The 14,091-nt window shown below is 45.6% G+C and overlaps 1 protein-coding gene across 18 annotated transcripts in view; it reads left to right on the top strand.

Moving 5' to 3' along the window:
• The window catches only part of Tanc1 (tetratricopeptide repeat, ankyrin repeat and coiled-coil containing 1), a 226,806-nt gene that overhangs the window by 181,783 nt on the left and 30,932 nt on the right, over positions 1-14,091 (top strand). For all 18 annotated transcript variants that reach the window (XM_058584924.1, XM_058584925.1, XM_058584927.1 and 15 more), the window contains 3 exons: positions 5,619-5,727; positions 6,580-6,702; positions 13,652-13,888. In XM_058584924.1, the coding sequence (XP_058440907.1) occupies positions 5,619-5,727; positions 6,580-6,702; positions 13,652-13,888 (469 nt within the window). The remainder of the gene's footprint in view (positions 1-5,618; positions 5,728-6,579; positions 6,703-13,651; positions 13,889-14,091) is intronic.

Raw genomic sequence — 14,091 nt, forward strand, 5'->3', positions numbered from 1 at the left:
TTTGAACCTGATTGGAGCAGCGAACTGTTAACATCCAGGTTGTTTAGCCAGACCGTGACAGCTAAGGTAACGTGTGCTGTAGTATAGCTAGCCATTTCCGATGATTCCCTAAGAAAAGTCAGACCATTTTCTAGGAAGAAAGCCTGTAGTTGAGTTTGTAGAGATACGAGTTGAAGACTTCAGGGATTTTGGGTTTGTTGCTGGGGTTTGGGGCAGAAGTAGATGGATTGTAGTCATTGGTGAACTTTGCTTCATTTTGGGTAGCGGGGTCCTTGAGTTCAGGCAGCAGAGCGGAGGGTGGTGACTACTAGTTACTATTAGTGATGGCATGCTCCTGAGTACTGCTGTGTCCTTATGGTATGCGTGGGGATGTCTCCTGGGATAGGGCCTGAGATGAGTGCAGGCAGGAGGGGTGCTGAGGCTACAGATTTAAGGAGATGCCCACTCTGGCACCATTGCTAGCCCTTTGAGTCAACGGTTTCCCAAGAACCCTGTTGTACTTGAGCTTCATTCAGCAAAAGCTAGATAACAATGTTAGAAGGAGCTTCTGAGTTCAATTCAGCAAGTTTTTGTTTTGTTTTATTTTGTTTGGTACCAGAAATTGAACTCAAGGGCACTCGACCACTGAGCCACATCCCCAGCCTTTCTTTAATATTTATTTGGAGACAGGGCCACGCTGAATTGCTTAGTACCCCTCGCTGTTGCTGAGGCTAGCTTTGAACTTGAGATCCTCCTGCCTCAGCCTCCCGAGCTGCTGGGATTACAGGGGTGCACCACTGTGCCTGGCTAAGCAACAGCTTTTGAGGTCCCACCACATGCAGATACAGAGGTTCCTGGAACAGAACCCTACCCTTTCTCTAGGGATCCCACATCGGAAGGTGGGTGAGGAGGGGAATACCATGCTGGGAGGAGCCTTGTTGCACACAGGACTTGAGGGGGAGAAACTTCCAGTGGAGGGCAGTGATTTCTGGAATGTTTCACACATGGTGACATTGGGGTAGTGTTTCTTCGCCTTTCTCACATAGTTGTGATTTTGCCCCAGTTGAGGCCAGGCATTCAGAGGCAGTGGCACTTCCCTTTTTATTTCTGCCTCTTTCTGTTCTACAAACCACCTTTCTTCTCTTAGAATCATTGTGCTGTTTGGTTTTTGTCATTTTACAGTACCAGGGGTGCTCTATCACTGACCTACATTGCCAGCCCTTTTATTTTTTATTTTGAGACAGGGCCTCACCAAGTTACCCAGGATGGTCTTAAACTTGAGATCCTCCTGCCTCAGCCTTCTGGATTTTTTTGCCTAACACATCACAGGCACTCTTCTAAGCTGTTGGGAAGTCTTAGAACTAGTGATTGTTCTTGTTTTTCACGGCAGTGCAAACCTCCTAGTATGTAAATTATGATGTTCTCACCATGCCCTCGTCATGGGACCTGGAAGTTGTTTCTAGGATACTTACATATCTGAAAACTCCCAGGGAATATCTTGGAACCTTACAGACCTGGGTTCAATTCCTGACTCACCTTCACTTCCATCCAAGCCGTCACAAATTACAGGATTTCATTCTTTTCCATGGCTGAATAGTTGTTATTCCAGGGTGCATACGTGCTGCATTTTCCTTATCCATTTACCAGTTAATGGACACCTGGATTGTTTCCATCTCTCGGCTATTACAGTAAACACAGGGATGCGGCGGTTACACACTCCGTGATGGGGTTGTGGTGGATCATAGGGTAGTTCTAGATGTTTTTTGCTTTTTGTGGAAGCTCATACTGTTTGCTGTAACAGCTGTACTAATTTACATTCTTACCAACAGTGTGCAAAACTTCCCATTTCTCCACATCCTCACCAGCACCTGTTATCTTTAGTCCCCCCGCCCACCCGCTTTCCTCTTTTTGAGGAACTGAGGATTGAACCTAGGGGCTCTCTACCACTGGGCAACATCCCCAGCCTCTTGTGACAGGATCTCACTAAGTTGCCCAGGCTGCCTCAAACTTGCAACCCTCCTGCTTCTGCTTCCTGAGTGTCTGGGATGGCAGGCATGTACCACCACGTGCCTGGCTTCAGTCTTTTTAAATAGCCATTCTTACTGAAGTGAGGTGATATTTTATAGTGATTTTGGTTTCCACGTCCCTAACGATTAACAATATCAAGTATGTTTTCATAGACCTGTTGACAATTTAATGTCTTCTTTTGAGAAATGTTTACTTGTTCTATTGCTAATTTTTTTTGGTTTTGCTTTTGCTGTCAAGTTATTAGAGTTCCTTTTATGTTGTAAATATCAACCCCTTATCAGATGTAGAGTTTCAAAATACTTTCTCCCATTCTGTAGTTTGTTTCTCCCATTCTGTTGATTGTTTCCCTTGCTGTGCAAAAGATTTTTAGTTTGACATCATTCCATTTGTCTGTTTTTGTTTCCTGTCTTATCTAAAAATCCTGCCTGGTTCCAATGTCCTGAAGCATTTCCCCTGTTTTCTTCTGGTACTGTCATAGTTTCATGTCCTCACATTTAACTCTTTAATGCAGTTTAAGTTGGTTTTCCTAACTGGTGAGAGCTAGGCTCTAACAACATTCTTCTGCATGCAGATCCCTAGTTTTCCTATCTCCGTGTATCAAAGAGGCTGTCCTTTTTCAAATGTGTTGTTGTCACCTTTGTTGAAAATCAGTTGGCCATAAATGTGTGGGTTTACTTCTAGGTTTTCTGTTCAGTTCCATTGTTTGGTCTAGGTTTTAGTTTTTATGCCAATAGCCTATTGTTTTGATTACTGTAGCTTTGTGGTATTTTGAAGTCAGGTAGTATAAGTGTCTGCTAGGCAAGTACCCTACTACTGAGCTACGTCTTTGGCCTTTTGTGTAAACATTCACAGGCTGACCCCATGCTCACAGTCTTCCTGCCTCAGCCTGCCAAGTAGTCAGGACTACGGTGTGTGCAACTGTACCCAGCTTCTGCTATGTTCTTTTTGTTCACATATTTTATATACATCTGTGTGTGTGTGTGTGTGTGTGTGTTTGTTTGTCTGTTTTACAGAGGTATTCATAGGTGATGCTGAGCACTTCTGTCTGGAGGCACATAACATCTTCATGTTCTCTGTGATGCTGGGACACATTGGTGCCCATTTCCTGCATCAACTCATTAGTGCTGCACAGGGACTCGTACTCTAGAATAGTCTGCACGGGCCTTTCCCATGCTGTTAACTTGAGGAACAAATGGGTAGGATATGACTAAGTAGAACAAGGCTATTTAAGCAGGAAGAGCTGTCAGAGACCCTGTAAGGCAATGACAATCTAGTTTGGAAGTTCTTTCATGGAATGGAGGAGTAGAAAGGGCCAACAGAAGGATGTGCCAGAGAGGATGGCCTTTTTTCTGTCCTCTGTGAAGAAGCTTTGAAGATTCTGGAGAGATTGTCTCTGTAGACAGGAGTGTGGCATGTGAGGACTGCTGTAGGGAGTTGGTGGCCTGGGATCAGAGTTGTGGTGGAGGGAGACAGCCTGGCTATCTGAGAGAGTGGGCCTGTGGAGGAGGAGCTGTAGGTGACTTCAGGGTGTCAAGTCTCAGGATTGGATTGGAGTTGCTCCCAATAAGAGCAGGAGGGCAGGGGGCAGCTTTCTCTAGGACATAGATGGGTGTGGGGTAGCTGCCTTTCCCAGGCTCCATGGGCAGGACTGACTGTAACATTGGAGGAAAAGTTGGTAGTTGAACATTTGGCGTCATTGATGAAAGGGTGTGGTGTGATCTGGTGAGGAAGTTTGTGTAAACAGAGGAAAAGGGTGTTGTACTTCAGGGAAGGAGGACAGAGGTGCCACCAAGAGGTGAAGGAAAATGAGGATTAAGAGGAAAGCCATTAAACTTTCAGCGTAGGAATAAGATCCTGCATCCTTAGGAGACCCCTTCTTTGGGATTATAAGGCGTGACAGAGGAAAGAGCCACAGCCTGGCATGGAGGATGGAAGACTTGAGAGATTTGGGGTTTCGCGTGTGGAAGCATTTTTGGTTTTGAAAACACAGGAGGAGGTTGGGACCTTGTTGGAAACATTGAGACAGTGTGGACACATGGTCCACAAGGAAGAAGAAATTGGAAATGCAAAGGAAGGCACAAGGGCCAAGTGAGGGGGCAGCTGGCCACCTCTTTGTGCCCATTGAGCCTGCTCATTGCACCATTCCTGCTGTGTTCCGTCTTGGTTACTTGTGTCTCCTCCAGTTGCCAAGAGCTCTTTGAGAGAAACACCCTGCATCATCCTCCTGTCCCACATGGTGCTGGTCATAAGGTGGACATCAGTGAACAAACCCAGAGTCATGTTGAACTGTCAAGAGCCCAGGCCCTCACTTCTCGCAGACTGTTTGTCAAACCCCTGCGCTCTCATTTACTAGCTGTGTGGCCTTGGACAAAGCACTTTACCTGCTCAGGCCCCTGTTTCCTCATGTAAACAGTGATTATGTGGAAGGGTGAGGGAGATAACGCAGACAGGTTTCTGCATCTGGGATAGAGCTCAGGCTTCATACCCGCAGGCTTTGGAACACTCATGAACTCGTGGATGCAGATTGTCTTAGAAGGGGCCACTTGGTCCCAAGTCAGCCTGGCCTTGGAGATCATGCCCTTCCCTGTGCGTGGAGACTTATTTTGCGTGTCCATCTCCTTGAATTTCTCCTCTCTAATGTGGTTTCCAACCTCTTTGAGAAGTAGGCATGCATGTGGATGAATAGGATATAAGTGATGCCTGCTTTTCATCATCTAGATTAGCTGCTACTAGGAGAATGCTTTTAAAAGTGAATATCTATATTCACATTTTGGATTTTATATGTATCATTTATCCTCTTCCTCCAGAACTACCTGCTTTTCCCTAACAGAACAGCAGTTCAAAATTGTCAGGTTGATAGATGGTGGGTGGGTGTCTTTTCCAAACAAATCGGCTTGAAGGCCCCATGTCCACAAGGAGACCGCATGAGTCCTTATAGGCAATGGTAGGGTGGCTCCTTCATCAAAGAGTAAGTGGGGCATAAGTGAATGGTGTTGGTCGATGTCCACCAAGTGCCCAGCTATAGGAAGCCCACAGGAACCCGTGCCATCCAAACCTGGAATTCTAGGCATTACGGATCACAGGCTGTTGCTGAGCATGGCTAGGTTGTTCTTTCCTTCCAACAATAAGGCCTTGTCCTTTGCTCTGGTGTTACCCCAGTGGTGGAGTAGGCGGGCCTGCAGGCCAGAGGGTTCTGCTCCATCTGTCTGTGCATCCATCCATATCCAAGAAACATATACTTACTGAGTATTTGGCACATTGCTAGACATTGTGACTATAGTGGTGACTCAGAGGAGCCCTCTTGTCTCATGGAGTTTGCATTTTTGTGACAGCATAAATCAATTATGCAGTGATAATTGATGAGGAGAGTGGGTGATTCCAGCCTTGCCCTGTACTAGTGCCTCAGAGAGGGTCACTCCACAGAGATGGGGCATCCAGAAAAATCCCTTAACATGACTCATCGAATAAGCAGCATTTGCCATCTTTAAAAAGGCAGCAGCCCACCCAGTGTGTGTGGTGGCACTGAGGAAGAGTTCTAGGGTTGCATGGCAATGTCCGTGGTGGGGTGGCACAGGACCTTTCATCATGAGCCCTTCTGTTTCTCGTTCTAGGAGCGGACACGCTCTCCTGGCGTTCATGTTCTCTCGACAGGAGGGCAAGCTGAACCGCCAGCAGACCATGGAGCTTGGCCACCACATCCTGAAGGCCCACATTTTCAAGGTGAGGCATGCACCCATAGGAGGGAGGGCTTCCTTGTTGTCTTTTGTAGTTTTGAAGATTTTGGACAGCTGTGTGAGCCATCTCAGAAGCCCTCCACAAGCCCCATCCCAAACATGACTCTCTTTCTCCCTCCCTAAAGTTGCCGTCTTACAGTCATTTCCTTGTATTTCTTTATAATTTATCACATGAGCATGCATCTGAATGCTCTGGGTGAGTATAACTTTCCCCCTTTGAATCCCTTTCAAGTTTCTTTTCATGCGGAGTTTGCCTTTATTCCCTTTTGTTTCCTTGTTATTTACTTGTCAAAGAACTTGAGTTCTTTGACCTATATAATTTCACACCACCTGGATTTCTAATTGTGTGCTTGCTTCTCAAGGTGTAGTTTAATGTGTTACTCTCGCCCCTGGATTTCCTGTCATTAGTCTTTGGGTTGACTTTACCCCCTGCAAGGTGTCGAGATGATTTTGTGGTTGAAGGGTGTCTGCAGGAAACACATGGCCTGTGCTTGCTGCTTATTTTGTGATACCATCAGCCCTTACTGGTCATGCCCGGACTCACTCATTCTTTAGGGGTTGCCTACAGTGATTCCCTAATTCCATCATTTAATCTTCTAATTCTATAAAGGGAAGCTTTCTCCTTTTCATCATCTCTCTCCCCGGGTGTGCAATTCATGTAGCAAAAACAGGGTGATTCCCTGACCCACAGTTGTAGCCAGGGAAGGCTCACAGGGCATTGTTCTTGCAAGTTACCCCGCCTTCAGCACCTGTTGTACCCTCTTGGCGACCCTGCAGTCAAACTGATGCCATGGGTAGGAAGGTTATGTTCACGGGATCTGTTTCTGGTTGTTTCCAGGGCCTCAGTAAGAAGACTGGAATCTCCTCTAGCCATCTGCAAGCCCTGTGGATAGGGTACAGCACTGAGGGTTTGTCTGCTGCCCTTGCCTCTCTCAGGAATCTCTACACTCCCAACGTGAAGGTGAGCAGCCCTCTGTCCAGGGAGCAGCATCTGGGCCTATTCCCACCTGTCGGCCCTGCCAGTCTGGCACCAGGCAACGTGAGAGGGACAGAGGAGCTTCTCATGATGCTTTTCCTCGATATCAATCGCACAATCTCTGTTAGAGGTTTAGCTTCTGCTCCAGCAGGAAGATATGGGTGGTCAGGGCTGCTCCATGAGTATGTGGTGACCATTTCAGGGCTGATGTGATAAGGAAGCAATTTACTCAGGAAATCAAAGGTCAGAGATTTCCAAGGAAACTGGATTTTTAAAATGCCTGGGTTACTTGTCTGTACTATCTCTTCGGGTTTCCAGTAAATTCAGCTTTGATGAGTGACACAAAGCAATGAGTACACAGCACACTGATGGAGGTCTCATGTGCACAGACATTTTTGACTGTGGCCAAGAGTGTCAGGTCCTTGGCTGCTGAGTCAAGAGCTGCTTCACTCCATGGTCAATGGCATTCATGTCACAGTATTCTGCTCTGCTTTTCAAGATAAATTTTCCTTCCCCAATGAATGCAGTCCAAGAATAGAAAGCGCCCAGAGGCCAAATATCTGGGTAAGGCCACCAAGAATTGTCCCTGCCTTGATGTGCCGGCCACCTGTAGAAGCTCCTCTGCAGGCCATTTGCCAGTAAGTCTGGTTATTTCCTTAGATCAGTTCCATGAAGCGATCACTGCATCATCTTTCAGTAACACAGGGATGCCCAGCCTGGTCAAGGACAAGGCAAGGCCCTGGCTCACACTTTCTGGGCATCTGACATCCACTTCTCCTCATTACCTTGGACGGGGGCAGTGTGCACCAGAGATGGAATCATGAGGGACACTCCTGGGGCCTTCTGTGCCTCTCCTCCCTACTGCCCACACACCTCATCCTCAGCATGCTCATTTTGGGCATGGGTCTGGGTCTGGTCTTGCAGAGTGCTTCCTCCATGTCTAATTAGAGGTGTGTCCTGCCCCTTCCTCACTTCTGCATCTCCCTGGTGACTTTGAGAGGTGAGTGTGTCAGAAAATTGAGGCTCCCAGTTGTTGTGGGAGGACCTAGCAGTGCTCTGAGTCTTGGGGTGACCCAGACCCTGCTGCCTGCTGTAAGACTTTGGTATGGAGTAGAGAGAGTCCACTGTCCCTGGGTGGTAGACACAGTGTCTTTACAAAGTGCCACCTCATCTAAGTGGCCTACGCCCCTGTCAGGGTTGGAAGCTGACTGGCAGAGCCTGTTGGATTTCAGTTTTGATTCACCTGCTTTGCTGGGTGCCTTTGTGCCTGCATTCAAGGTGTGGAATAGCTCATGGCACCCTGAGCTCTGTCCTGCTCCAGGCCTGATCCTTTGCAGATTATCACTCACGCTGCAGACAGCAGATCTCAGGGCTTATATCCCAACTGAAGCCTTCTGCATTTTTTTGAAGGTGGATGGGCAGGAAGCCATTCATGTAATTCAGTGAAACCAGCCCTAAACCGCTATTGCTGATGGTCAGAGGGAATGTGCTCTTTCCATGTAGTTACCCAGAAGAAAGGGGAGGATATGGCTAAGTTCAGATTTCATATAATGAAAAAGCATTTGCTTATGTGTGGTATTAGGAATTGAACCCAGAGGTTTTTTACCACAGGGCTACGCCCACACCCCTTTTTATTTTTATTTCAAGATGGGGTCTTGCTGAGTTGTTGAGGTTGGCCTCAAACTTGGAATCCTCCTGCCTCAGCCTCTCAAGTCACTGGGTTACAGGTGTATGTGACCAGACCCAACTGAGGAAGAAGCATTATTAAGAATTTTTTCACTTAGATTAGGTTACTATAATAACATTGTTTCATCTTTCCTATGATAGTTAATAGTATATCTTTTGGCTTCTCCATAATTTATAAAATTCTGAAAGAAAGAAGAAAGGCAATATGTTTTCACTACTTTAACAAATTTATGGGAACAGAAGTTACTCGAGGTGCAGAAAAGTGAGAAACATCATATTCTATTGAATATAAGTTTTTAAAACAGCAAATTAAAAGGTAGATATAATAATACAATGAGCTTGGCTCTCCAGGATTATAAACTTTTCCTTTAACATACTTGCAATTTAAAGAGTGTTCATTTTTACTTTGTTTTATACAACTCCTATGTCACCTCATCTGTACCACCCTCCAAATCATATAACTTGGCTATAAAATTGTAAGTCTTTCCATTATCCTTTTGAGTTGTTTTTTTTTTTTTAAATCTTTCAAGGGGGGATAAAGGTTTTCACAGAATCTTGAGCAAATTACAGTAATTTAAAATTATGCATGCAATTAAAGAACTTTTTTTAGAGAGCATTAAATGTTGTCATACAGGAATGAATGTCATTTTGAGAAATAATTGCAGTTTGCCACTTTGGTAAATTAAAGTGACTTGCTCTGGAATGATTACTTGATAATTTCAGAATGCCAGTGATTTCTAGCACTGCAGCCTCTCTTCACCAGGTCAGGGTCATACCAGCTTGTGCCCAGCTGGCCTGCTGAGGTTCTTGCCGTGAACACCTCCAAGCCCCCATCCAGCTGCTGATTTTCTGTTAGTGCCATCTCATAGAACTGGCACCATCCTCAGGCTGCGTACAGGAGCCAAGTCATGGTGGTTCTTTGCTCAGCTGAAGGTAGGGATGAGAGGAGAACTTACCCTAGCTGAGGACAGGCAATCCCGTCCTTCTGATTCACAATTAAGCCACTCACATTTTAAAGTTGTTGTGCCTATGTGAGCTGCCAGTATACTTAGTAAAGACACGGCAATTCCCACTTCATAGCCAAACTGGCCAGTGCCTCTCCTCTTCCTTGTGGTCATGTCTCTTTACCTATCCCCAATACCCATGCTTTTAGATAATATTGCCACTTCCAGTTGTCAGCCAAGAAGAGCACTGTGACAGTGAGTGGACATCTCCATGCAGTTGGAAAAAAAAAAAAATCCATGACATATTTCATGTTGTTACCTCCCTTAGCACCATCTCACTCAGAGCTGCTGCTTTGCTGCCATGCTCATATCAGAGGTTAGCTTTGTGCTCTGAGCTAACCTTAGCCTCACCTGCTCTGAGCCTTAGTTTCCTCATCTATAAAATGGAGATGACAAAAAAGTCTGTCTTGTAACATGATCAGAAATATCACTGTTAATGCTCTTGGGGAAATTCATGGCATTTCTTAAATGTTACTTCTATTGGTACTTCACCTTGGCTCTGGACACTGTGACTGCTGCTGCAGCATCAGGATCTTCTGATTGCCTTTGGATATTGTGAACAGGAGCTAAGGCCCCATGATTCCCTGTGAGGCACATCTACCCCCCATTCCTGCATGCAGGTCCCTGCTAGGAATAGCCTGGGTGCAACAAGGCCATGTGAGTGGGAGACCAGACCTCCAGGTCACCAGGTACCTGTGTTCTTGTCCCTTCTGAAGACTGTACAAAAGGGTGATTGTAACAATAACAATTGGTATTCTTTTAGTGCTTGGGGGATCTGAGTGCTGCCAAATACTTTATGCACACATGTATATGTATACACACACACATATATACATACTTTTTTCTGCACATTTTTAATCTTTACAACTGTTCAGTGAAGTGAAACGGTTTGTTGTTTTGAGACAGGATCTCACTGTGTTGCCCAGATTGGCCTCAAACTTGCAATCCTTCTGTCTTACCCGCCTGAATAGGAAACTAAGCTCCATGTTTCGGTTGAAGAAACTGCAATTTAGGGCAGTTGGTAGCATTCTCCGGGTCACACAGCTGGCAGGGACTGATGCAATCCCATACCATGTCTGCAGGGGCCTTTATCACTTGTGTGTTTACAGCCCTGACTGCCAACTCAAATCACTTGGGAGCTCTGGATGGCAGAACCTTCACCACAGTTAAGTCAGAATCTCTCAGGTGGGGCACAGGTGTTGGAAACTTTCAAGCTCCCAGATGGTTTCCATGTACAGCAGTGTTAAGAGCCGTGGGTTTAAGATCAACAAACTTGTAGGAGATTAAGCCGTAAAAAGACCCACAGCATTGCTCCAACAAAGGGGGATGCATTGATGAGGAACCTCTTCAGGAAAGCTCCACCCCTAAGTGTATACCTTCCAGGACCCGAGTATTGAAAGTACACCTTCCAACACTTTTAACAAAGAGAACCTGTTAGGTAGAAAGGGGTGGGAGCTGAAGCACAGAGAGGATGAGTCATTTAATAAGTCACACAGCAAGCTGAAGCATAGGGGTGAGAATTCAGACCATTCAATCCATCATTTTTTTCCTCATAGGCCCACAGGTGCCAGGAAGGGATGGGGTTGATGGGTAGAGGACAGGATAACGAGTTGGCATAGTCATCCAGGGAATTCACAAATGACTCCTGTCTGTCCGTGGTTGTCCTTAAGTCACTTATTTCTATGTATGTACATCTTCTATTTGCCTCTTGCTCTGAACTGGTTTCCTAGGCCTTGATAAAATCCCCAAGTATTCCTTTTTTTTTCCATTCCAATAATAGTCATTGAAAGGGAAATCACTTTTAAAGACTTTACTTTTACCTGGCACTTGAAATTTTAAAATACTTTTGAATTGTGCTTGAGTCTGGTGGTGTTTTTAAGAGTGAACCTGTATAGATTTGTAGCAGGAATGAATGAAATCGTTTGAGTGTCACATTAAATGTGTGTTAGGGCAGGAACACTTTTCTGATATCCCTGTTTTCTGCCTTCCTGTCCATAAGTTATGGTTGATTGCAGGAGAGTGGAGCCTGGGTTGGGTGCTGATCAGGTCCAACTAGTTGGTGGTACGTCTGATGGGGTGGGGGTGGGGGGTTGCCAGGTAGCCGGCTGGCTCCGCAGGGCCTCCTCATTATGTATGTGGCCTCTCCTTCCCTGTGTGTTATTAATGGTCCCAGTGAAGTGAAGGACCTGACTCCTGGGCCATCTCTGTCTTCAGAGGGGCTTGAGTTCCTATCTTCTTTTCTGTGCACTTGTGACCAGCATGTGGTGCAGTGAGTAGGCTAAGCCAGAGAACCGTGTACCGAGGGATAGAGAGGGCCTGGAGGCGTGCATGGGGGCAGTGGTGAAAATATTCTCAACAGGCTGGGGACTGCTCTCTGGGGTCCTGGTGTGGAGCAGAGACCCACAGGAAGTGATCCTTGGGCACCATGTCTATAGAACGAACCTTCCAGTCAGAGGAAGGAGGGCAGAAGCCCTGAGAATAGGACCTGCTTGGCCTTGTTATGGCACAGGCTTCAGGACCAGGCGACCCAGTAAGGGAAGTGAGAGGAAGTTAGAAGTCTGGATCATGTGAGGGTCGAGCTTCGACAGCAAGTAAGACATCTTCAGATTTGGGGCTCTTCTTACCTGTCGGGCTGCCATGGTGTGCTGTGGCCTCACCACCTGAGAGCATAACCTCCCATACCTAACAGCGTGACCATCTGTCAGCTACTCCAGTGGACAGGGATCACCCGAATACACTGAATTCTAGATGCCTGTCATTTTCCTGTGTCTTTTAATGATCCCCACGTGTCTCTAGTCAAATACATGACATGGTCTCTGTGGTTCTCACAGCTAATGGACAGCCCCGAGGACCTGCCAGGGTTTGGCAGAGAGAGTGATGGATGCAGGTCCCCTGAAGGAAAGTGTTCAAGGAAACGTACCAGGCATCTGAATAGGCACTGAAGGAGCCACTTCCCACCCCAACCCCACCCGACGGAGATCTAGAGATGTGAAGGAGACATTAGTATAGCTGAAATTTGCCTGTGTTCAATGAGATTTGTTGAGTTTAGTGGGCAGTGGCACGTCTGTTGTTAGTAGAAGCAACAGGTGACTTCAGCCATATCACACTGCTGACAATCCCAAGGGCATGTGAACACATCTGTACATTAGTATTTTCTTCTAGAAACACATCCTTTAAAGAAAGGGGAGTGTATTTTCTTTGGGCTTTATTTCACTGTTAACAGAAATTTCAGTTTTCTGGAGATGAAATAATATTTTTATTTAAATTAAACATTGTTTTTTTTTTAGTGTGGTCCCCAAACCAACAGTATTAACATCACCTGGGAACTCATCAAAAATGTACCACCGAGACCTCCTGAATTGGAAATCCAGAGGACAGGGGTTGGGGAGTCTGAGACTTCATGTTTTTTAATTTGTATTTTCACTTATGATAAACACACATGATAGAAATTTACCAACTTGGCCATTTTTAAGTGTACAATATATTCACATTGTTGTGCAATAAAAAAATCTCTGGAGGGGGCTGGGGCTGCAGCTCAGTGGCAGAGTGCTTGCCTAGCACATGTAAGGCACTGGGTTCAATCCTTAGCACCATATTTTTAAAAAAATAACATAAAGGCAGACTGTCCATCTATAACTTCAAAAATATTTTTTTTAATTAAAAAAATAAATCTCTGGAGCTTTTCATCTTATAAAAAAACTCTGTATCCATTAACACCTCTTCCACTTCCTATTGCTGCATTTGACTACTATAGGGACCTCATAAGTAGTAACTTTCATCTGCCTTGTTTAAGTTCTAACATCTTTAAAGCACATGTCAGGATTTTCTTTTTAAGACTGAATAACATTCCATTTTATGCACATATTGCGTTTTCTTTATCTGTTCATCTATTGGTGGGCAGTGTGGTTGCTTCTACCTCTCTGACTCTAAATGATGCCAAAGTAAACATGGATGGTAAATCTTTCTTTGAGATCCTGCGTGTGGTTGTTTGGGGTGTATACTCAAAAGTGGGATTGCTGGATCATACAGTAGTTCTATTTTCAATCTTTTTGAGGAACCGTGAGACAGTTTCCCACTGTGTCTACACTGGTTTCATTCCCACCAGTGAGAATATGTGTTATTCACATGTCCTCCTGGCTGATACTTTGCTTACTCAAGTTTGAGGTCCACTAGATTATGATGAAATGTCATTGAGATTAACTTGTATGTGAGAATTAATCTTATTGGGGGACACCATCCAACAGGTGAGCCGGCTCCTGATTTTGGGAGGGGCCAACGTGAACTACAGGACAGAAGTGTTAAATAATGCCCCCATCCTGTGTGTCCAGTCTCACCTGGGCCACGAGGAAGTTGTTACTCTGCTCCTGGAATTTGGGGCCTGCCTGGACGGGATGTCAGAGAACGGCATGACTGCACTCTGCTACGCAGCAGCTGCTGGCCACATGAAGCTGGTGTGTCTGCTGACCAAGAAGGGGGCACGGGTAAGCAGCAGCTTCCCTGCTCTGGGACAGCCAGGGCATGGGGTGGGTGGGAAATATCTGCATATTGTGGTTTGAACTGTTACTAACTAGGCCAGTCTCCCTTTGTTTGTGTATTGTCCAATCTCAATGAATGCAGAATCCTCAGCATAAATGGAGGGGCTGGACTACAGGTGTTGCCAGTTTATAATGTTGCATGGTATAGA

The sequence above is a fragment of the Marmota monax genome, unplaced genomic scaffold, assembly GCF_021218885.2.
Source record: "Marmota monax isolate L192 unplaced genomic scaffold, Marmota_monax_Labrador192_F-V1.1 WCK01_AAM20220418_F8-fsc00129, whole genome shotgun sequence".
Taxonomy (NCBI): Eukaryota; Metazoa; Chordata; class Mammalia; order Rodentia; family Sciuridae; genus Marmota; species Marmota monax.